Source organism: Henckelia pumila, chromosome 4 (assembly GCF_033568475.1).
Source record: "Henckelia pumila isolate YLH828 chromosome 4, ASM3356847v2, whole genome shotgun sequence".
NCBI classification, from domain to species: domain Eukaryota; kingdom Viridiplantae; phylum Streptophyta; class Magnoliopsida; order Lamiales; family Gesneriaceae; genus Henckelia; species Henckelia pumila.
Window position 1 is genome coordinate 119,109,818 of NC_133123.1, and position 25,638 is coordinate 119,135,455.

At 37.6% G+C, this 25,638-nt stretch overlaps 2 protein-coding genes across 9 annotated transcripts; one reads left to right on the forward strand and one right to left on the reverse strand.

Annotated features, from left to right (window-relative positions):
• The first annotated feature begins 8,790 nt into the window (after positions 1 to 8,790).
• Positions 8,791 to 10,914, forward strand: LOC140865744 (large ribosomal subunit protein bL19cz-like). The gene is made up of 5 exons (XM_073270488.1): positions 8,791 to 8,906; positions 8,997 to 9,269; positions 9,683 to 9,769; positions 9,882 to 10,015; positions 10,641 to 10,914. Exons 1-5 carry the CDS (start codon positions 8,883 to 8,885, stop codon positions 10,747 to 10,749), a joined length of 627 nt encoding a protein of 208 aa, XP_073126589.1. The 5' UTR covers positions 8,791 to 8,882; the 3' UTR covers positions 10,750 to 10,914.
• A 1,019-nt stretch (positions 10,915 to 11,933) lies between these two features.
• Positions 11,934 to 25,085, reverse strand: LOC140864469 (uncharacterized). Of its 8 annotated transcripts, XR_012144233.1 has the most exons (8): positions 24,794 to 25,085; positions 23,832 to 23,942; positions 15,220 to 17,636; positions 13,896 to 14,196; positions 13,730 to 13,818; positions 13,540 to 13,622; positions 12,403 to 12,452; positions 11,935 to 12,333 (listed from the first exon to the last, which is right to left on the reverse strand). XR_012144233.1 is itself a non-coding variant. In XM_073268668.1 (3 exons), the coding sequence occupies exons 1-3, from the start codon at positions 24,908 to 24,910 to the stop codon at positions 15,507 to 15,509; spliced, it is 2,358 nt and encodes a 785-aa protein (XP_073124769.1). In that variant the 5' UTR covers positions 24,911 to 25,085; the 3' UTR covers positions 14,213 to 15,506. The 8 variants fall into 8 exon arrangements, 1 of the variants encoding a protein (XP_073124769.1); XR_012144230.1 differs by having other exon boundaries at positions 13,540 to 13,818; XR_012144231.1 differs by having other exon boundaries at positions 13,730 to 14,196.
• Between the last annotated feature and the right edge of the window lie 553 nt (positions 25,086 to 25,638).

The following is a 25,638-nucleotide window of genomic DNA, read 5'->3' on the forward strand; positions in this document are numbered from 1 at the left end:
AGTTTCTTTCTGGTGTGTGAGCCACCTCCTAGTGCAATGGTCCAATGTGCTACATACTAGGGCGCCCTTGATTGTGCAGGAGTTTTACCGTGATAGGTTTCCAGTACCCATTCATGTGCATTAGCATTCATATCATGTATATACTCACGAAAACGTAAATAATTCAACTAAAACTACAGGCAAAAATACAACCGGACCCAAAGATAATATTGAAAAATGTTATAAAACCAATCAAAAGTAATACTAAATTCCACAAATGAAAACCTGGAACAGTACAATCCATCATGTTGTAGCTCAACGATCGCTACCTCTGGGTCCGTCCAACCTAAGTCATGCCATGTAGAATGGGGTGTCCATAACCAAAACCAAGGACATGAGCTAACAATTCTCTGTATGAAAGTATGAGTATACATATTTTATGAATGCTAAATGAAAATAAACGTGTACCGGAAACCTATCATGGTTGAAACTCTTGATCAACAAATGGCGCCATATTATGTAGCACACTGGGCCATCGCATCAGGAGGTACTCCCATACCATAAGAAATAAGTGAAATATTCGGACTCAAATAAATGGAATCCATCCACAAAACATTGGGGATGAGCAACACCTATACTGGTAATATCAAGGTATAGGCTCAACGTAATAATGCATGTAGCAAAATAATCGTGACATAATAAATTCACATAAATCATGTCATATAAACCATGCAAACATAGAACATGCATACTCAAACAGGATATCTCGGATAGTACGTCCGTACCTCAAAATAAGCAACCTGATGATACTCTCTCTCTAGTCCAAGCCTATAAGTAGACAATCACCGTATCACTAAACGTGTACTAGAAGCCTTAACAAGAATAATAGCTACTCACTGAAGCTAATCAGATTCTAGCAATATACATGCGTCCGTAGGCAGCCCTTTGATGACGATTGCTCTAAACTCAAGGAACAACAACTCTACGATCTCGGTAGCACTTTTTCACCACCTAGTCCTCGAATACGATACCCGAAAACCCTTAAGACTAGCTGAGAACGAGAGATAAGCTCGAGAAATGTGTGAAGAAATTGAGGCTCTCGGCCCCTATATATAGACCTTGTTCCGAACGTCTAATTCCCTCGTTCAGAGCTTCCGAAAGCACTTCGGAACTTCCAATCGTCCTTTCAAACTCCCTCTACTTAACGCGTATTTCTGATTGGACAAAAAACACTACTGTCGACACAGTTTGGATCTATCGAACTCTAGTTCGGAGCTTTCAAACTCTCTCAAGTCCAATCACAAAATCAAAACTCATACCCTGTCAGCCTGTCTGATTGAAACTAGATCGGAGCTTCCGATCTGTAGTTTGGTGCTTCCGAACTGCTCAGTACTTCCGATTAACTACATTGGCTTCCGATCTACTCTTCGGAGCTTCCGAATTGTTCCAACACTTGAAAACCTCGAAACCACTTTTGGTCATCCTGAATCTAATTTTCAACTCCTTAAACCCAATAGAGAACCCCTTAAACATGTTTAGACAGTAGATTAACTTAATTAGGATTTGTACTACTATATTCTCCCCAGCTTAAGAGATTTCATCCTCGAAATCCAAACTAGGATAATCAGAATCAAACATCACTGGAACAACCTTATTAAAATATTGTAGTTTCAAATACAGTTACTGCTCAAGAAAACAAAATATAATCAAAACAACTCCGGATACTCAGAACGCATACGACTCTCTAACTCTCAAGTCGCTTCCTCGATGCCTCGGCGCTACCATTGAACCATAACTACAGGAATGCGTTTATTCCGAAGTACCTTGTCATTCTTGTCGAGAATCCTAAGCGGTCTCTCCACGTATGAAAAATCATGCTCTAGCTGAACCTCTGTCGGATGCAGAATGTGCGACTCATATGCAATATACTGACGCAGTAACAATACGTGGAACACATTGTGAATGATAGAGAGATACGGTAGTAACGTCAAATGGTATGCTACATCTCCGACCTTCTCTGGTATCTCGAACAGACCAATGAATCTAGGAGCTAACCTGCCATTTAGACCGAATATCATCACCTTCCGAAAAGGTGATACTTGCAGGAAAACATGTTCTCCCACCTCGAAATGCAATGGTCTGCGCTTAGTGTTGGCATAACTGGTCTATCTGTCTTGTGCGATCTTGATTTTTTTCTCGATCAACTCAACTTTGTACACGATCTGTTGGATCAATTTCGGTCCTTCAACCTGTCATTTCCCTATCTCGTCCCAAGATAAGGGTGCCCGACAACGGCGACTATAAAGAGCCTCGAATGGTGTCATGTCAATACTACAAAGATAGCTATTGTTGTAGGAATTAAAACTCTATCATCGGCAAGTGTTCCTGCTAGGATAACCCAAAATCCATCACTTAAAACCTCAGCATATCTTCTAATTTCTAAATAGTCCTCTTGGATTGACCATCAGTCTCTGGGTGATATGCAGTACTCAAACTCAAAGTAGTACCCAAAGCTTGCTGAAAGCTACCCCAAAACCGTAAAGTGAACCTCGGATCTCTATTGTTGACTATGCTCAAAGTAACTTCATGCAATCGCACAATATCCTGGGTGTATAACATTGCATGAAATCAAAAGTGAACTCGCGGTTATACAGAAGAAAATGAGCAGATTTGGATAGCTTGTCCACCACAACCCAAATAGCATCACACTTTCTTGAGGACATTGACAAGTGGGTGACAAAATTCATCGTCACATGTTCCCACTTCCATTCTGGAATCCCCAAGATCTGCATCAGACCACCGGTCAACGATGCTCAGCCTTGATCTACTAACAAAAAAGAAATCAAGAGACAAACTGGTAAACGCTACGCTTCATACCTTTTCACCAGAATATTGTATGTAGATCATTATACAACTTGGCACTGCCTGGGTGCACAGTAAATCTACTGTAATGAGCCTGAGACAAAATATCATATCGCAAGGTCGAATCACTAGGTACCACCACTCTACCAGAAAAACACAAAAAATTAATCCATCTATCTGAAAATGAAAATTGGATGCGTTGTCTCCCTAAGAAAGTCTCTCTAAATTTTGCGTATTCGGATCAGAAAATTGCACTTTTCGGATGCGGGCAAACAGTGGTGGCTCAGCTAGCACTAAAAACACTCAGAGAGATGCAATAATATGCCCACTCTGTGTCAACACACAGCCCAATCCTCGGAGAGATGCATCGGTGTAAACCACATATCCTTCGGGTCTAAATGGTAAAACAAGAACAGGCACGGATTTGCAGAACCTCGATGATACTTAATCTCACAATCATTGTATTTAAGAAGGTCCATTCAACGATGGTTCCTTATGTTCAACTCTGCCCGAGTAAACAAATACTTCAAACTCTTGTGGTTCGAAAAGATCTCGAACCGCTCGCCATATAGATAATGGCGCCAAATTTTTAGTATAAGCACGATCGCTGCAAGCTCTAGATCGTGCACTGAGTAGTTTTCTTCGTGAGTTTTTAACTGTCTGGAATCATAGGTAATCATATGCCCACTCTGTGTCAGCACACAGCCCAATCCTTGAAGAGATGCATCGGTATAAACCACATATCTTCCGGGTCTAGATGGTAAGACAATAACAGACATGATAGTTGTTTGACTCCTCAACTCATCGAATCTCTGCTCACAATATCTTGACCAGAAAAAAAAAAACATCTTTCCTCGTCAACTGCATCAGAGGTCTAGAAATTTATGAGAAATTATCGAAAAATCGTCGGTAATAACCTGCTAAACCAAAAAATCTACGAATCTCTGATGTTGTCATAAAACGTGACGAATTCAATATAGTTTCAGTCTTACTCGGGTCCACTGTTACGCCCTCCCAATAAATGACATGTCCAAGGAATACCACTTGGTAAATCCAAAACTCGAACTTACTAAACTTGGCGTATAACTGCTTCTCACGAAGAATCAACAGTATGAGCCTCAAGTGTTGCGCATGCTCGTCAATATACGTGAGTAGACCAATATATCGTCAATAAAAACCACATCAAACTTGTCCAGATAATTGCATAAAACTTTGTTCATCAAATTCATGAACACTGCAGTTGTGTTCGTTAGTCCAAAAGACATCACTAAAACTCGTAGTGACCAAACCTGGTACGAAACTCTGACGTAAAAACATCTACATCTTGAACACGCAATTGATGATACTCTGACCTCAGAAAATCAGGTACCCTGAATCTTGTTGAACAAATCAATTCACGACAAAGGATACATATTCTTAACTATCGCTTGGTTCAACTGTCTGTAGTCAATACAGAGACGCATGGAACCATCCTTCTTCTTGACGAAAAGCACTAACGCTTCCCAAGGTAAAACGCTCGGTCAGATATATCTCTTATCCAACAAATCCTGCAATTGTGGCTGAAACTCCCTCATCTCTGCTGGTGCTAGACGATAAGGTGCACGAGATATCGGTGTCATCCAGGGCTCAAGATTGATCCCGAACTTGACTTCTCGAACTGAAGGAAACCCTGGAATCTCATCCAAAAAAACATATGCGTACCAAAAACCTATCTCGGTAAAAAATCTTGCTCAAAAAATGGCGACATGGTATGTAGCACACTGGACCATCGTATCAGGAGATACTCCAATACCATAAAAATAAGTAGAATATCCAGACCCAAATCCATGGAATTCATCCACAAAACCTCGGGACTGAGCAACCTCTCTACTCATAATATCAAGGTATAGGCTCAACGTGATAATGCATGCAGCATAATAATCGTGAAATAATAAATGCACATAAATTATGTCATATAAACCATGCAATCATAGAACATGCATACTCAATCAGGGTATCTTGGATAGTACATCCGCACCTCAAAATAAGTAGCCTAGCGATACTGGCTCTCTAGTTCAAGCCTATAAGCAGACAATCACAGTATCATTAAACGTCTACTAAAAGCCTTAACTAGAATAATAGCTACTCACTGAAGCTAATCAGATTCTAGCGATATACATGCGTCCGTAGTCAGCCCTTTGATGACGATTGCCCTAAACTCAAGGCAAAACACCGCTATGATCCGGTAGCTCTTTGTCACCGTCTAGCCCTCGAATACGACACCCAAAAACCCTTAAGACTAGTTGGGAACAAGAGAGAAGCTTGAGAAATGTGAAGAAAGTGAGGCTCTCAGCCTTTATATATAGACCTCAATTGGAATGTACGATCCCTCATTCGGAGCTTCCAAACGCACTTCGGAACTTTCGATCGTCCTTCCGAACTCCCTCTTTTAAATGCATGTCTCTGACTGGACAACACACTCCTGTCTACATAGTTCGGATCTACTAAACTCTCTCAATCTACCATGTCTGATTGACATAAGATCGGAGCTTTTGATCTGCAGTTTGGTAAAACTGAACTCTTGGTACTTCCGATTAACTATACTGGCTTCTGAATTAGTTTGGTGTTTCCGAGCTGTCCCAATAATTTAAACTCTCAGAACCACTTTTGGTCGTCCTGAATTTGATTTCTAACTCCTTAAATCCAATTGAGAAACCCTTAACCATGTTTAGGCAGTAGATTAACTTAATTAGGAGTCTGACTACTACAGACACCCCATTCCACGGAGCAGGGTTTAAGTTGGATGGACCAGTTGGTAGCAGTCATTGAGTTTTAGATGTCACGGGTGTTGACGTTGTTTTCGTTTCAGGTTGAGAATTGGGGACTCTAGTTTCCGTACTTTTTTCGATGGAGTTGTATAAACAATATTTCACTGTTGCTTTTTTTAGGGCTGGTTGTATTCCGCCGATTTTTTGGTTGTACCATTTTATTTCCATAGTTTATGATTATTAGATTTTAATTTTTATTGCATGACTAAGTATGATTAGTAGGTGATTCCGAGATAGGTCACTACAGGAACTCCTAGTCAACAACAAGTTCAAAACAATATGCCTTAACACCAATACAAATACATATATTTGATAATGAATGAATTCATAGATTTAAAAAAGTGAGAAACTCCTTCAATGGTTTAAGATAAACGGTTGAATGGCTGACTCGAGGCCCTTGATGATCCTTGATGATCTGATAGGCAGTTGTGTATCAGCAATTTGATCAAAGTGGATGATAAACTTTAGAGTGCTCAGAGAAAATGCAAGCTTGTGATTTTTTAGCGTCGATAGCTTTTGTTTCTTGTATCTTCTAAATCACTTTGCATTCTCTATTATAGACAGGAATTTCAACGTTTGACTGCACTATTCATTAAATGCGAGGAGCAAAGATGTCTCATTTCATGTTAACTCTTGTACCTCTTTAATAAATGTGAGACGAGACTCTTTCCTAAAATTTAGGAGAGCGGTTACTGCAACCGTTAAAGTGAACTTCTCGCATGTGCTACTTTTGACAAAGATTTGATTTTTGAATGTCTAAATCTTGTTCATTTATTACCATCAATTTTTTATGCACTTAACATATGTGAAGGGTGACTTTTCTTGCACAAATTTTAAATTTGATATATTGGTTCAACGGAAATATCTTCAACAATTAGCAGTTTGAAATGTTAGAGTTAGTAAAAAAAAATTGTGTTAGCATTTTAAGCTTTCGAGCAGTTTGAACTTATATTAGCAGTTTAAACTTCTTAGGTAGTTCAAACATTCTTGAATACATCTGAAACTGATCTTGGACTGTCTGAACTAGTTGAGCTGACTTGATCTAACTTTAATGGTTCTGAACTAGTAGAAGTGTTCCAATCTTTTGAACCGTTGAGCAGTTGTCAGTCTCGAACTGGTTACTTGTGGTACAAATAATGACAGTTTGACCTATAACATGAACAGTGTGTTTTTGTGTGTGCAATGTGTGTATGTTTTTTATGTGTGTAGTGTGTGTTTGTATGCATGTGCAGCTTTTTTTTTTTTATGTGTGCAGATTTTTGCGTATGTGCGTGCAGATATTTTTTATGTGTGCGTGCAGATTTCTATGTGTGTGTTTTTCTGGATTTTCTTGTATTAGCTTGATCAAGCATCCTTAAAAAAATTGAGGTAGAAGTTTTCGAACCACATGTTAAAATAGAGAAAAAGTTTTGAGGTGTGAGTATATTTTTATTTGAGATGACTGTGAAAAATTTTGAGGTATTGTGATGGGGTAATGTCAAAGAGGAAAAAAAAATAACTTTTGTGTGCATGTGTATGATATTTTCTTGCATGACATGAAGTTGAGAATTTTAAATGTGTTCAGTTTCGAAAGATTTTGAGTTATTATTTAAGTACCTTGCTACTTGCGATATTATTTGTCGGACCTTTAGATTTACTAACTTCTTTAATGCAGGTGAGGATGATTGATACGGTGCAGCCTGGCGAAAGTAGCGATCTTGAACAAGCGCTTATCCATGACCATCTGGTTCTGCACAAGAAATCCATTTTTATTTTTCTTACTAGCTTGTTATTTTGAAGTTTGAAATTTTTAAGTTATGGGGTATAGAAAGAAATCCTTTGATTTTTGCTAAACTTTTCACTGCTTGTTTGATCGCTGAATTTACTGCTGTAAACAATTTCTTTTAAGGATTTGATATTTTATTTAGGCTTCTCCCTTCCCCACTTTTTTTTTTTTAAAAAAATATTCATCATTTTATTTTATGTATTCCTTTAAAAATGAGTACGTTACAACTTGGTACCAGAGCATGGTATCGGGGATAAGCATCACTCTCACCATAAAGATCTCATTCAAACTCACCGCAAAGTTTGTAAGCTTTAGGTCAAGTTTATTTTGATGTTCTGGAGTTTGTGTTATGGTTTCCAAGGTTATTTTTTAAAAATAATTTAAGGGGAAATTGAAAAACATGTTATGCAAGTTGGAAAATATTTGCTTTCCTTTTGATGTATCATGTGTTTCGGTCACGGTGGACTGTTGAAATATTTGTAGATAGAAGGCAGGAAGAGATCGATCGAGGTGATACAACTTTAACCAATGAGAATAACAAAACATGGGGGAACGGGTTTTGGCAGGTATGGCCCAACTATTACAGCATGGGTGGGCCAAACAGCTCAAGGCGAGGGGAACAAGTCTATATAATATAATAATATATGAACTCCTTAGAATAACTACATTGGTCAAATTAATGGATGAACAAAAACGCTCTTAATATTTATAACTATCATATTTCAACTTTCTTTATTTCAATTTAAAAATATAAAAAATGTTTATTATTTTTAGATGTAACATAAACTTTTTATACACGTGAATTTTCGCGTGCGTGAATTACTAGTATACTATAATTCTTTTGTCTATATATTTAAGTGAAAGAGATTTTTTTTTTTTTAAAAAAAAAAACAAATATTTGGAAAGATAATGCAAGGAGAGAAGAGTTTGGAAAAAAAAAAAAAAAGAAGAAACCTTAAACGAGGATCGTCCGAAAAGCGATGGTACTGCAGCGGACGTCGGCGGCAGTAACCGATGAGGAATTTTGACAAGAAGGAAGAAGACGGTTTGGGGAGAATAATAAGGGCGGACGGATTTGGGAATTGTAGGAGATAAACTTTGGACTTTTTGCGTCTTAATTAACGTTTTAATTGACGAAAAAACGAATTGGAAAAAAAAAAAAAAAAACTAAAACGCTTGGGACTAAACCGGCCTATTAAATTCATTTGACTGAACCGGATATAACCCAAAACATTCGAGACTAAACCGAGATTTTTTTTCTAATTTTTTATTTTATCTATTTCAGTTTGGAATTACGGTTTGGTTCTATGAACGGAGTCCCGGATCCTTATGTGTCAAACCGTTTAGTTGATAACACCCGATTTGGTTCGGTCCAATTGCACCCGAAACCGTTTGATTCAAATCAGAAGAAAAATCCAATTTACAGAACCATACATACAGAAGAGGATAAGCCATTCCAGGCTTCAATCATGGCTTCCAACGTACTTTTACAGGTAACCCTAATTTACGCTCTCTACTTCTTCTCCCGTGATGCAATCGGCCTCAATTCTTGTGTAATTTCTGTTGTTTGATTATTTTCCTAGGCTCCGTTCATGGTCCCGAGAGTTCCCAAGACTTTGGCCTTCTCCGCGGCAGTTTCGCGGCATCCCTCCGCCGCGGCATTGATTTCTACAAGTTGTTCTCGCAAGTTGAGTCTTCCGAAGTTGAGTAAAAGTCGCTCCTTTGTTGTGAGAGCGGAGGCAAATGCTGAAGTTGAAGTGGAAGATAGTGCGGAGGCCGAAGTTACCCAGATTGTTGTTTCTTCTGAGGAGAAATCCCCAAGAAAACCCAGAATCAAGCTTGGTGACATTATGGGGGTAATGCTTTGGGTTCTAATTTTGTTTAAATTGCTTTAGGTACAATGGATGTTTATTACCTGCAAATTAAATTGTATTCGAATCTGTCAATGTGACGCCAAGATAACTGAAGGAATGGAAATTTGAGATACTTGTTCTTTAGTTAATATGTCACACATAGTATGAGGATGTGACATATGCCGTTGTCTATGTGTTGTTCTTCGGTGAGAGAGAGCAATGAGGTGAACTAACCATCAAAACAAGCAGCTAATAGATTCTGCCCCAGATACTTGTTCTTTAGTTAATATGTCACACATAGTATGAGGGTGAATCTCACATTTTACCAGTGAAATCTCTCTTTTCATTTTTTGGGTTTTTAGAATAAATATGTTAATTGCTGTGCAAGCAGTTGAAGATTGCTTTTTTTCATACAGATTTTGAACAAGAAAGCAATCGAAGCAGCAGACACAGAAAGGCCAACTCCTGATCTTCGAACTGGGGATGTTGTGGAGATCAAATTGGTTGCCCTATCATCAAACTCTTATAATTATTAAGAATTTTAGATTGGTCAATCTTTTTGTACCTGCCCACTTAGTATCTTGAGAAATTTGAATGGATGTAATTGGCTTACAGGAAGTCCCTGAGAATAAACGGCGTTTATCAGTGTATAAGGGGATAGTTATGTCGAAGCAAAATGCTGGCATCCACACGACAATTCGGATTAGACGAATAATTGCTGGTGTTGGAGTTGAAATTGTGTTCCCTGTGTAAGTATTCTTCACTGTTTGCTTCTGAGGTGGCTTAATCAGAACCCTCCTTTTCTTTTTTTTCTTTTTTTATTTATTTCTTTCCGTTGTCATTGAGCAATTTTATGGTACTTTACTGTTGTTTCCTTTTATATCCTCTGAAAAATGTTGGTGGATATCCTCTGAAAAATGGTTAGTGGATATCCTCTGAAAATACTAATGCAAGTGAAAATCCGATTAGAAATGGCAGCATTAAAAATGTTCTGATTGAAAAAGGAGACTTCGGATCTGGAAATTTGAACTACAAGAAGAGTTTGGATCTGGAATTTAAAAGTGTTTAGCATATAAGAATAGTTAATTTTACACACTTTGGATCTGCAAATTTTCTTGCATCCACCTTTATGCATATGAAAAGGTCCATCTAGTCCTGCATTGCACTAAATTTGCATGGACTACGGAGATTGTACGTTTTCAGCATAAGCTCTTTTATCGTCTATGTACCTCTATGATCATCTCCGTCATATGAATTTGTTGATAATTTAGTTTGTGAATGTGTTTTGTTCGGTATTCGCCATTTATATAATTATTTTCTTTTTTCGTAAAGATGGTTTCTTCTGATTGCGACTCTTGCCTCTCTTATTGATAGATACTCACCAAATATCAAAGAGATCAAAGTATTGCAGCACCGGAAAGTCAGACGAGCCCGGCTGTACTATCTTCGTGACAAACTTCCTAGGCTTTCGACTTTCAAATGAGAGAGAGGCTTGTATTTCACGCTCTTCCAAGGAATTATTTTTTTTTTCACCTGCTAGCAACTTTAGTTTGAGTTATCCAGGAATTATTTGCCGTCTGTTTTGTACAAGATTTGCTTTTTTTCACTCACGAGTATAGTTACCAAGCTGCACCGGAGCTCTGTATCATATCTTGTTTGTATCGATTTGAAGTATATATAAAGACACACAAAACTTATGTGAGACGATCAAACACATTGTCTCATAAAGCTATAGTTTTTTATACTAAGGAAATATTTTGGTATTTTTAAGTTTTATAATAACTACCTTATCTTTTTTTTTTTTCGATATTCCACCATATTAAAATTATATTAATATTCTCATATATTATGTCTCCCTAAAAATAATGCTAATTCTGATCCTACTCTTGGTAGGGATGTTAAAACACTTGACAGATCTAAGCCAACCAAGCACGGGGCCTGGTTATGATAGAGGGAATGCAGTTACACAGGCTCTTGTCAGTGAGGCTTGTCCATGTTTTTACATCTATTTTCTAAAGTCGTGTTGTAAACAAGGTTTTAAAAATATGAAGCGCGTCGAAACCTTGATATCAATTTTTATAATTTAAACAGGTTAGTATGAGATTAATCATGAACATACATTTTTATTTTTAGTATAATTTTAACTTTATCAAATCAATCAATAGATTAACGAACACATAAAATACAAAAAATGTATTTTTAGAATTTCTATCTTTTTTTTTAATGCATTTATTTATTTTTCTATCAAGACCAACTAGCTAAATAATATTTTGGTGTCTTTAGGAAGAAAACTTTATATATCAAATATTTAATATTTTCGCTGAATATTTTGTTTCAAGTTTTTGCCCAAACTGAAGCTTTTTGTTCACGACTCTCTTAGAGTTTCTATGCGTATGTAAGCAACTGAGTTTCGATCGTACAATCTAAATCACTGTCCATTGTTCATCTCATTTATTCGAGTAATCATGTCTTTCTCTAGGATTTAGGAAAGATCCATACTTTTTCAACCCTAAACTACGATGGTGCTCCAAATTATGCTATATACAGATAAGAGGATATGAACAACGATGCAATAAAAATTAGATGTAAACTCTAATTCTTCAGTTATTAATCTTAAAATAAATAAGATTCGGTTAATCAAATGCACGACACGCCCACTCACCTATATAAATATGACTTCAAAGGAATGAAAAATTGCCCATGTTCCCTCTTATGCAAGTCTAAGTACGATACAAAGCGAATATAAAAACAAAAGTAAGCTTCATTAAACATATTGTTCATGTAGTTCCCAATACTTCAGAAGGAGATTGTTCAAAAAGTCATTTATGGCAACTTCTGTTCAACTTCCATATTATGTATTCACCTCACTTTTTGGCACTAAAGTTCCTTCCGAAAAAAAGAATGCTTGTTTTTCCATCCTAGACATTGTCTTGAAATGAACTGCTTGATACTGAATCTTCTTGATCATTCTTGTGCCGGTTTGAACAGATGGTGGGAAAACGCCCTGACTAATCAGTAAAGTAGAAGCTATTCCAAGTTTTTCCACTGCATATGGTGTTACCGCCTGCTGAGAAATTAGGGTGTAAAGTAAGATTTGGAACAACAACGAACAAACAGCAAACAACATGACACGTACAGAAAAATGGGGTTGTACCCGATGTACCACACGAGGCTTCACAGCAAGACCTGAATGGCATGAAAGGTTTTTGTTATAGAACAAATCAGCTATAAGTCTTGCTATGGTCAATTATCTAGCAGTCTGCTGGATTAGAGGATTGGAAAAGAAAGAATCTCAAACCACCGCTGTACATTGGGTGTAGTGACTAGTGATATATAATCATAAAAAGATCGAGAAAATGGAGGGCTAAAATAGATCAAAATACAGAGTGGTTCAGCCGACTGCAATGTTTAAGGATGAAGAAGTGGTCTTGGATTCGATTATAAATTAAATGGTCACGATGATGATGATGATGATGGATCAGCTTGCTAATGGATGAAAACTTGTGGCTGTTAATGAAGTGATACTCCAGTTGTTGAGGAATATATTTGTTTTCAAATTATCTATTTTTAACATCATATACCTATTCCATTTTTGGCTCACAGTTAGAGGTGTCAAAACGGCTTAGCAGGACGGGCCGACCCACAACCCGTCACAACCAAGTAGGCGGGGCGGGCTGGGAAAACAACCCAGCTCACCTATTTTAGGTGGTGGGGTGGGCCAACCCAGCGGGCCTACATGTAATTTGGCGGGTTTTGGCAGGCCAACCCGCAACCCATCCGCAACCCATCATTAGGCAGGGCGGGTCAGCCCACCTTTTAGGCGGGTTGGAAAAATGCCAACCCAACCCAACCCAACCCACCTATTTTGTATGGTGGGGCGGGCCAACCCGACGGGTCTAATCCATTTTGACACTCACACTGAATCACTTGATTCCAAATCTTTAAACTAACAATTTTGCTAATTTTTGTTATGACATTAGTTTATTTCAAATTCCCTGATTCTGGTGGGACTTGATATCCATACCTTCAAATTCATTTCTCAAATTAAATTATTCAATCCAACACAACCTAAAAGAAGCTATATGACTATAGAATTATGTTCCACTTTCACTCATTTTTAAAACCAAGTCAACTTTCAATTATTCTCCAAGGTCGTATTAGCCATGTAGGTGGTAAAAGTGATACGAAAAAGACAATCTCGGTATAGTATAGACCCAACAAGTTCAAATAGTAAATATCAAGTGATAATTAACTTGCAAAAAGGGAAGTATACCGTAGAAGTGTATCCACCAACACAAAAGCCACGACCAAAACCTATTCCACAACTGACTCCCACTTCAATGTTCTTTGCACCCACTTTTCTCAACAGAACATAGGAAAGATGAGCAAAAGGAACATTGGACAGTTAGATCTTTCGGACAAAGCAACAAACAATCCAAACATGATATATAAGAGAGACTAACAGAACTATTGGCATGTCTTTGCACATTAGAAAAAGCATCTGTTGCACCCCTTGTGGCAACCATAACTTGGATCAGAACTGGCTTTGAACCTGTGCAAACCATAATAATTTCTACCACTGTTTCCATGCTCAGATTTTATGGCTTAACAGTAGCTGGTTTTGGATACCTCTGACAAATATAATTGAAGGCTCGAAACTTTGAAAGTGGAGAAAGTATATCAAAAAGCAGGGTGTGCCTACCCCCCAACGAGCTGCAACAAAGGTGCTAAGCATCCACAACAATACAGCATCGAAGAAGGCCTTTACAGTTCTTTGGGATAGCCATTAGTTCAGTCATCAAGTGTTCTATAACGATAATTTTTTGTTAATTTCAAAGATAAATGTTCAAATTACTAAACCTGTCTTTCATGTTTGTGGGATGTTTTGGCGGCATCGTCTCCCAAGATACCTTCCGTTGTTGAGAAATTGCTGCAAAAGAATTGTTATTTTGAAAGCAAAGTAAAACCGATCAAAACACATGCTGGGAAACACGTCAAGGAGAATACTTATCGTAAATCAATGTGTTTTTTAGTAATTATCTCACGTGCAAATAGTACATGTTAGAACTTTGGTTTGATAAGCTAATTCTTGTTATGTTCTGTTTTGGCACTGAATATATTACCAATGCCTGAAAGTTGATCGTTTGGATGCTTCCCTTACTCTACCAACGCGGTTCTATTTTCTTGTAAATGTTTCTGTTTTTCAAAAAATTACCTTTTCGGAGATTAATATTAAGTCGAATTATATTTGCATCAATTTTTTAGCATTTCGGGCAGAAGAGACAAGATTCACCGTCTTACATGTGAATCAGGCACATAGATGAGTTCTCTAATATTTGTCCTCATCAAGTTGATCCACTTCAACTCTGCTCATTAATATGTTCCAAGCAACTGTGGAATTAGCTCATTAAGATCTTTTTAAAATATAGTGGACTTGACTCCTATATTTGAACCTCCACTAACAACTAATGGATTATGATTGGATTTCATTCTTAATATAATGGTTATGAGCTTCAAAATGCTGGGCATTAGAAGGTCCGCCATCAGAAGTTAAGTAGGTCAAATCAATATTTAGCACCCCTATTCAAAACAGAAGACTTTAATGATATGGAAATAAAATCAAAGTACACAAAACACAAAATAAAATAGCAACAAACAAAGCAGTGCATGTTGATTGATAACAAATCTCCACACGTGCTAATTTACAAAATTTTCTTCATGCACCAGCAAACTTCAAATAAACTTTTAATCATTTTGAACCAACTACCGTTCAAAATCGGTATCCTGTTTAAAAATAATCCGTAGCAACTATTAACTACAACACATAACTGGATTATAATTTACACCGTAGCCGGCAATAGGTGTGTGTTGTACTGTTATTCTTCTCCATGGATCATCAATTAAAACTCTGAAGTTTGCTAAAGGACATTTGGATTGAGGAGAAAAAAGTTACCACAACCAAAGTCCTTGAGACTAGTTCTGTGCAGGAGCATAAACTGAATATCTTCACGCGAAGCAGTTCAGCCAGTAATTATACCAACAGCCACATCACAGCATATGGGGCACAATCTTTTGGCTTTACCGGTGGACAAGGAAATTATTTCCTTCAAATCCACAGAAGAAATTAGTCTTTGGTTTCCCCAACATCTGTTTTTGTTTACTCTGATTGAGGTTGGTTTTACCAGAAGAGGAGCATGAATAAACAAGGCAGCACTCCCCACATTTCGACCACGTAGAACCCTAAACAAGTACGTGGGGTTTAACCTGCGGTGCGAGATGACCACGTTCCACAAACCGCAGCATAAGCTTATCAGCCTCTTCTGATTTCTCCTCTAAAATTAGTCTCTTACCCACTTTTTCACACAGCTTCAAATCAGGAATCAGATTCCGGTTAAACATTCTACATGCCACTCTATATGACCCAACAGGATTCCCGTTCTTCAAAAAGCTTTTCATGAGAACGTGGCAAGAGTTTGCATCAATTCTAGAAGCTGTTCTCAGAATATTTCCCAACAGTTTATAAGCTTCATCAATGTGTCCAAAATGGCAAAGCTTTTCAACAACTTGGTTATATGTTGTTCTACAATTTTGTCTTGGAAGCATCTTTTCTAGTAACATCAACAAATCATCCACCCTACCATGCCGACAGAAATGGTGGATGAGTAATCGATATGTCACAGGAGTTGGAAGTAAACCTTTGTGCAGCATTTTCTTGCTCATTTCTATTGCCTCCTCTATTCTACCGTTCCTGCCTAATGCATCAATGACCGTCGTATAAGTCACTTCGTCAGGGTGTTTGTTATTCAAATACATGTCATCAAGGACAGATAGAGCAGTGTCCAGGTCATCCTTCTGACAGAAGCCATGAATAACAGTAGTATAATTTACAACGTTGACTGCACAACCTTTATTCAGGCACTCCTCCATGAACTTTTTCGCCCGATCCGGAAAGCCCCCATGACAAAGAGAATGAATCAAGAGGTTAATTTCAACTGGGGAAGGTAAAAGGCCTTTTCTGATCATTTCACTGACCAAATTACAGGCCTCAGACAGCTTTCCTTCCCGACGAAATCCATGCATGACAACGCTGTAAGTCACAAAATTTGGAGTCCACCATCCTTCACTCATGCTCATCATCTCTCTTGCCTCTGAAGAATTCCCAGTCTTACAAAGCCCATTCAACAAGGCTGTAAATGAGACACAATTCGGCTGACAACCGTGCTTGTACATCTCCTTCAGTAACTTTTTCGCTTTATCAACCTCTCCTAGGCAGCAGAATCCATTCAAAACAGCAGTATATGTTACAACATCAGGACTGTACCCCTTTGAGAACATTTCTTCAACTATATCTTGAGCCCTATCCATCCTTCCTTGTCGACACAAGCAATTTATTACAGCAGTGTGCCCAACTTTGTCAATACAGAAACCTATTTCTTCGGCTTCATGTAGAAATCTCAGTGCCTCATCTGCATGGCCATGGTTGCAAAGCATGTGTATTAGGGTGTTGTAAGTAACTTGATCAGGTAGCAACTTACTATCTTTGGACATCTTATCTAGTTGGCTTCTCATTTCATCTATCCTTTTCTCTTTGCACAAATATCCCATGGTAGTACAGTAGCTAACTCTATCAGGAGAACAACCTCTGAAGGGCATCTCTGAAATCAGCTTCTGTGCATCTTCAAGCCGCCCCACCTCACAATAACCCTTTATCAAACAATTATAGGTGACGACATTAGGTGTAATTCCAACCACTTGCATTCTCTCCAGAAACCTAAATGCCTTCTCCAACATTTTCCATTCCACCAGTACATTAACTGCAATATTACACATTGAAATATCCAGTTCCACCCCTGCTCTCTGCATAATAGTCAAGACTTGCATTGCTTTCCTCAAGTGTCCAGCTCTACTGAAAGACACCATGACACAACCAAAATCTTCAGGCCAAAGCTCAATCTTCCTCCGAACCATTAACCGAAGGACTCGCTTAGCCCCCTGACACAACTTAGTCTTGCTGAGAACCTGAAGTAACACATGATAAACCATGGGATCGTGCCTGTATCGCCACTGCCTGTCGGCCCAATAAAAGAAATTTAAAGCAACTCTTTCATCAGATTGAGCCCTAAGTACAGCGCAAACTTGACTGGGCTTCAAACTTCTAAGGAAGTGCTTCAACTCCGCTTCAAGTTTGGGGGTCCAAGCTATCCGAAGATCAATTAACCTGGACACCTCTCTCACTAAAGGGTGTCTTGATTCATCAACGTCCACCTCAATTTTCCTAACAACATCATTTCTCTCTCTCCTGCAAAATGATTCAGAAGCCCGAACATCATCGGCATTCTCATAAACACTTTTTCCCTTTTCATCTTCAACCTGCATTGCAAATAATGGCCCTAGCTTTTATATATATTACGAGACATGATAAAGAAAACAAAGATCAAACATAATATTCAAGTAAAAATAAAATATATTTGTATTGAGCAGGAGAATGTGTGGAAGAACAAACATTACTGATGCACCGGTCATAGCCGTCAATTGAAATGTCGCTCTAGTGACACATAAATGACAAACTTAGGGCCTTTCGTTGTTGATTTAACAAAAATATTTAATAATATGCAGATGTCTAAAAAAAGCTATTGGTCCCTTTAGCGTTCTATAATTATTTAATTTCGAAGTTATAAAAAATTGACACAAGTATGTGTACTACAAGCACATAGAACCGTCAATTTGGGTTAGACTCGTCGGGTCGGCCTGCTCTGCCGCATAATTTAAGAGGATTGGGATGAAATTTTTTCAAACCATTTAAAGGCGGGCTTGGGTTGGCCTGCGGGCTTGGAAGAAAACTAAAAAAAATTACTTTATGGATTTATGGTGATATATGTTTTTTTTTTAATTGAAAGTTGTGAATTTTTTTGTATTTATCATTTTGTATAAAATGTACATGTGTGAAATCAATAACTAGAAATTTTATTTTATAAATATTTATTTATGAAATAAATTTTTAATTAATTATAAAGTTTTTTTTTTTGTGAGCCGGCCCGCCTAACCCGCAACCCACCTCGGGTTGGGTTGGAGATTTCCGACTTGAGGGTTGGGGATTTCCGGCCCGTCGGGATGGTGGGTCATCCCGCCTGCCTATGGGTTGACTCATCTGAGAGCTCTACAAGCACATTGCACCTCTGTATTCCTAAACTACAAGGACCACTATGCATAGATTTGTGTCCAGAGAAATCATGATAACTTCCACAAATGAATAATTATAATTGATTGGTACGATAGTTGTATCTTGATTAGTTATTCTCAGAATGGGCTGAGATGCAGTCGGTGATGCATAAAATTTGAATGTTTCTATCTATATGGGGTGATTACTAAATAAGGTGGAACCTATTCCAAGTTTTTCCATTACATGTGTCAATGCTTGCAGATAAATTATGATACAAAGTACAAAATGGACAAGGATTGAACAAAAAACAAACAATATAAATACGTACAGAAAGATGTGAATGTATCTGATGTACCACATGAGGGTTCATAGCAAGGCCTGCATTTCACGAAAGGTTTTTATTTTATAACTAATCAGCTATAACTATAAGCCACGTACTAGGCTGAATCATCTAGAAACTTGATCGATAAGAGGGCTGGAAAAGAAATAATTTCAGACTGGCACCGTAAACCCACTCAATCTGTTTGGCTAACAAGGAAAAGTTTGATTCCAAATCTTTTTAGCAAACAATTAAGTCAATTTTCACAAATCGTGATTTTTTTAAATTTCTGATTTTTGGACAGATTTGAAATCCACAACTTCAAATTTATTTCTCAAATAAAATTATTCAGTACAACACAGCTTATATGTAGCCAGATAACTACAGAATAATGTTTCACTTTGACTCACCTTAAAACCTAAGTCGTCAACTTTACGTAACCCTTCAAAATTTTATCAGACATTGTAGGCGACAAAAGCACTACGGCAAAGAGAATCTTGGTATAGACCAAGACACATTTAAATTTCAATATATCAATTGATATGGATTCACTTGCAAAAAGGGAAAGCATATCAAAGACGTGTATCTACCCACTCCAAAGCCATGGCCACAACCTATTCCTACCTCAATGTTCTTTGTACCCACTTTCCTCGACTAAATACAAAAAAAATAATAAAATCGACTATCGAGAGTTGGAGCTTTCACAAAAAGCAACAAAAATCAAAACGAAAGATATCAAGAGAGACATACAAAAGTACTGAAATGTCTTTGCGCGCCAGGAAAAGCATATGCTGCACTCCTTGTGGCAACCATAACTTGGTTCGGAACTGGTACTGAACCTGAATACACGATCAACCATTTGATAGTTAACACGGCATCATTTTGGTCTTGAAAAGGATGAACTAATTGAAGCGATATCAGTGAGTAGCAATATTGCAGAAGATGTTTGGCAATGTTCAGAAATAGATAACTGACACATATTTGAGTCCATATTCTTTCAAAAAATGTCCTCGGTACGTAGCAATATCGCAGAAGTTGCTGGCCCAAATTTCTTATGATTTTGAAATTATATTTTCTGGTGATGGCTGTATGTTTTGCAACAAATTTTATGAATTGATAGAGTTATCAAATCAAATTTCAGGTAAGCTTTTGGAACCCAAAAGTATAGAAATCTAAATGACGCCCATCAATCTAAGATTCTAAATGACGCCAATCTATTATAGAAATGCAAAGATTAATCCAATGCATATATCGGTTTCTAGGTGGATTTTTATAAGAGTACTTTGAAAGAAAGTTTAAAAACATATTTGCTCAAAGTTTGTGTGAACAAGACGACAAGTAAGTGATTATTATGAATAGGCTAATTAAAAAGCTTCCAAAGCAGAAATTGAGCAGCTTTATACACATGACCTGATAAACTCAAACATCAGTCAGGCCAATATCTCAATATAAGAAACCCATAAAATTCAATCATTCATCTGCCGTGGCTGCGAAGGTGTAACGTTTGGAAATAGCAAGTAACAAATAAAATCCTAGCGACCCGGAGAGAGATAATTTTTAAAATTACTAAACCCGCTCCTTGGTGCTTACCGTCGCTCCTTCCCCCTCCTTCTCCGGCCGGCTCCGACCACCGGAGCTCGCCGGAGACTTTCTCTCTCCTAATCGATCGCTGGTATTTCAACCCTAGCCTCGCCGTCATCTTTTTCCCACACCTTCTCCTTCGTTTTTCGGCTTGGCATCTGTACCTTGGTTGCAGACGCAGTGCTCTCTCTACAATGTGGGCCTTGGGGGATTTGGGCCTTAGCGATATGGGCCTTGAAGACTTTTTTCTCTGCTGGGCTTATGTAATGAGCAATGGTGAAGTTCGGGCTCGGGCTCGGCTCGTTTACTACATATGTCGGCTCGGGCTCGGCTCATTTATCGTATTAAACGAGTCTGGCTCGAGTTTGGCTCGTTAAACGAGCTGGTTTTCAGGCTCGTTAGCTCGTTTAGCAGGTTCGTATTCTGACTCGTTAAGTGAGCTCGAGCTCGTTTTCGAACTCGTTTAGCAGGTTCGTATTCTGACTCGTTAAGTGAGCTCGAGCTTAATACTGTTCGGCTCGGCTCGGCTCGTTTACATCCCTACCCGAGCCGAGCCCGAGCCTGAGCCATGACATATACTTAACGAGCCGAGCCCGAGCCTAGTACTGTTCGGCTCGGCTCAGCTCGTTTACATCCCTAATTGATACGAACTGTATTCCGCCGATTGCCCACCAATCTTTTATCTAAAAAATATTCATCCTCCCAATCCACAAAGCCCGAACTTCACCATTGCTCATTACATAAGCCCAGCAGAGAAAAAAGTCTTCAAGGCCCATATCGCTAAGGCCCAAATCCCCCAAGGCCCACATTGTAGAGAGAGCACTGCGTCTGCAACCAAGGTACAGATGCCAAGCCGAAAAACGAAGGAGAAGGTGTGGGAAAAAGATGACGGCGAGGCTAGGGTTGAAATACCAGCGATCGATTAGGAGAGAGAAAGTCTCCGGCGAGCTCCGGTGGTCGGAGCCGGCCGGGGAAGGAGGGGGAAGGAGCGACGGTAAGCACCAAGGAGCGGGTTAGTAATTTTAAAAATTATCTCTCTCCGGGTCGCTAGGATTTTATTTGTTACTTGCTATTTCCAAACGTTACACCTTCGCAGCCACGGCAGATGAATGATTGAATTTTATGGGTTTCTTATATTGAGATATTGGCCTGACTGATGTTTGAGTTTATCAGGTCATGTGTATAAAGCTGCTCAATTTCTGCTTTGGAAGCTTTTTAATTAGCCTATTCATAATAATCACTTACTTGTCGTCTTGTTCACACAAACTTTGAGCAAATATGTTTTTAAACTTGCTTTCAAAGTACTCTTATAAAAATCCACCTAGAAACCGATATATGCATTGGATTAATCTTTGCATTTCTATAATAGATTGGCGTCATTTAGAATCTTAGATTGATGGGCGTCATTTAGATTTCTATACTTTTGGGTTCCAAAAGCTTACCTGGAATTTGATTTGATAACTCTATCAATTCATAAAATTTGTTGCAAGAACATACAGCCATCACCAGAAAATATAATTTCAAAATCATAAGAAATTTGGGCCAGCAACTTCTGCGATATTGCTACGTACCGAGGACATTTTTTGAAAGAATATGGACTCAAATATGTGTCAGTTATCTATTTCTGAACATTGCCAAACATCTTCTGCAATATTGCTACTCACTGATATCGCTTCAATTAGTTCATCCTTTTCAAGACCAAAATGATGCCGTGTTAACTATCAAATGGTTGATCGTGTATTCAGGTTCAGTACCAGTTCCGAACCAAGTTATGGTTGCCACAAGGAGTGCAGCATATGCTTTTCCTGGCGCGCAAAGACATTTCAGTACTTTTGTATGTCTCTCTTGATATCTTTCGTTTTGATTTTTGTTGCTTTTTGTGAAAGCTCCAACTCTCGATAGTCGATTTTATTATTTTTTTTGTATTTAGTCGAGGAAAGTGGGTACAAAGAACATTGAGGTAGGAATAGGTTGTGGCCATGGCTTTGGAGTGGGTAGATACACGTCTTTGATATGCTTTCCCTTTTTGCAAGTGAATCCATATCACTTGATATATTGAAATTTAAATGTATCTTGGTCTATACCAAGATTCTCTTTGCCGTAGTGCTTTTGTCGCCTACAATGTCTGATAAAATTTTGAAGGGTTACGTAAAGTTGACGACTTAGGTTTTAAGGTGAGTCAAAGTGGAACATTATTCTGTAGTTATCTGGCTACATATAAGCTGTGTTGTACTGAATAATTTTATTTGAGAAATAAATTTGAAGTTGTGGATTTCAAATCTGTCCAAAAATCAGAAATTTAAAAAAATCACGATTTGTGAAAATTGACTTAATTGTTTGCTAAAAAGATTTGGAATCAAACTTTTCCTTGTTAGCCAAACAGATTGAGTGGGTTTACGGTGCCAGTCTGAAATTATTTCTTTTCCAGCCCTCTTATCGATCAAGTTTCTAGATGATTCAGCCTAGTACGTGGCTTATAGTTATAGCTGATTAGTTATAAAATAAAAACCTTTCGTGAAATGCAGGCCTTGCTATGAACCCTCATGTGGTGCATCAGATACATTCACATCTTTCTGTACGTATTTATATTGTTTGTTTTTTGTTCAATCCTTGTCCATTTTGTACTTTGTATCATAATTTATCTGCAAGCATTGACACATGTAATGGAAAAACTTGGAATAGGTTCCACCTTATTTAGTAATCACCCCATATAGATAGAAACATTCAAATTTTATGCATCACCGACTGCATCTCAGCCCATTCTGAGAATAACTAATCAAGATACAACTATCGTACCAATCAATTATAATTATTCATTTGTGGAAGTTATCATGATTTCTCTGGACACAAATCTATGCATAGTGGTCCTTGTAGTTTAGGAATACAGAGGTGCAATGTGCTTGTAGAGCTCTCAGATGAGTCAACCCATAGGCAGGCGGGATGACCCACCATCCCGACGGGCCGGAAATCCCCAACCCTCAAGTCGGAAATCTCCAACCCAACCCGAGGTGGGTTGCGGGTTAGGCGGGCCGGCTCACAAAAAAAAAAACTTTATAATTAATTAAAAATTTATTTCATAAATAAATATTTATAAAATAAAATAATTGCATACAGTAAAATGCGAACAGACTACACAGAAGGCCTGCTCCACCTCAAACGAGCGCTAATAACTATCACCATGGTTCAAATCTATTTAGTCGCATTAATTGCATACAGTAAAATAAGGAAATCCATATTTTATTAACATCAGTCGGTGCTTTTGGAAACAAATTCCAATAAAGTATGTTCCTTTAGATTCCAATAAACAGATACAAGGGTACCACCAACCGGCAACAGTACACTATGCGTGCATTAGGTAGACTCTTTCTTAAAATATATATAAACGAACTGAACACCAGTTTGTCAAGTGGGTGTGTTCAGTCCAATAAGCACACAGAGATAGATGACGGAACATTGCCAACTATTACATAACATGCAATAGAAGAAGTATAAATGACAAACTTACTGTTTCCTCTAACTTCTTATTCATTGATTGCATATCTCGTACCATCTGCCGCACCTCTGATAAAATAATTTGTTCAGGTACCTTTTGGATAGCGGCTTTCTTTTCTTCCGCCTTTTTAGGAAGAAGAAAGTTGAAGTAAGAACAGAAAATGACAAGAAGTTTAGGAGTGTACATTATCATAACATTAATCTGGAAATATAAAATTCAGATTTTCATCAAGTATTGCCAACTAGCTGCTACGATGTCGTATTGTCAACATGGTTGAAGTAGTTCTCTCACGTGTACATTTTAACTTTGGGAACTAACTGTAAGCAGTTAGTTTGAAAGTAACGGCGACACGACTCCTCATATGGAGTCATAGACAACAAGATACTGGCCGCAATACTTGAGACAGTGTAACACTACAGAGTAATAGAAAGTGCTATATCAATATGACAATTTGCACATTATGCAACTCCCAAATTTAACCAATTATTTAAAAAAAAACTAATTAAAGGACTAATGTAGTAATGTAATACCATGTAGTGAGGCATTGAGGATTACGGCTACAGTTTTGAAGAACTCTCATGTTTAGATTCACTTTAGGAACAAAACAGCCGGACTGCCAGAGGTAGGTAGGACTATACGCGCTATGATTTTGTCCGATTGAACTCTAGTGAAGATCAATCAAATATCTTGATTACTGAAATGCTCATAAACCATGAGGTAAACTAAATGAAATACTCATATGAAAAATCACATCCCTTCATTTCCGCTGTCAAGAAATATTCACCTACTATATTAATTCATCACATTTCAACATAATTTATTTTTATCTCTAAAGAACAAAAATCCCATTTCATCGAAAACAGGAAAACAAAATTTCAGCAATTTCCCAGCATGTCCAATCTAAATTTTAAATTAAAAGCAAAATATCGCAGATGCACGGAACAGAAACCAAAAAGGGAAAAATAAAAAGAAACCTTCTGAAGGCGTTGCTGCAGCTGCAATCTATAAGATCGGATCCTTCGTTCTTCGTAGCCCGAAAGAACCCTAACATAGAACATCGCTTTTCTCCCAAATTCCAAGAGCTTATCCATTTCGTTCAATCTTCTTCAACGAATCAAACCAATACTACCATAGTAATGAATTGAATCAGCAGCAATTGGTGATCCAAGAAAAGGGTTTTTGCAAGTTTTAGCTTCGGAGCAAACAATAGAGGGGTGCTGTGTTTTACATTTAGTTGATGCTGATTGTTGAACGCCGCCACCATATAAAAAATGCTAATTATAAATTACAAGTTGATTTTTTTTTTATTTTTCATACCTGTTAATTGATAGAATAAATATGTTTAATTGCAGTTTTTATAAAAAAAAAAAAACCCACGTATCTTTACTTATATCTTACTATATTATTAAAGTACATACCCTATAATTAACAAACTTTCAATTAATTGTAGAATCTTGATTTGAAATTACCATTATCTACTAACTTAATTTTCAATAAAACCAAAATTATTGGGCAAAATAGTCATTTTATACGATTTTCTCTTTTCTAGCCATTAGATGCTCACTTTGTGCTCTTTGATATTTTTTTATTTACAAAAATGACACTTACTTTGATATATATTTTTTGTGAATATTTGTTTAGGAAAACGTTAAATTTTTATTATTTTTTAATTTTAAAATTTATTATTTAATGTCTTCGTTAAAAAACGAAATGTACGAGCACGCAACGCGTGCAGCGGAATACTAGTATATTATAAATTCACAAAGTTATTAGAGAAACTAAATTTAGTCAAAAATATGAACGGACAAAATTGTCATAT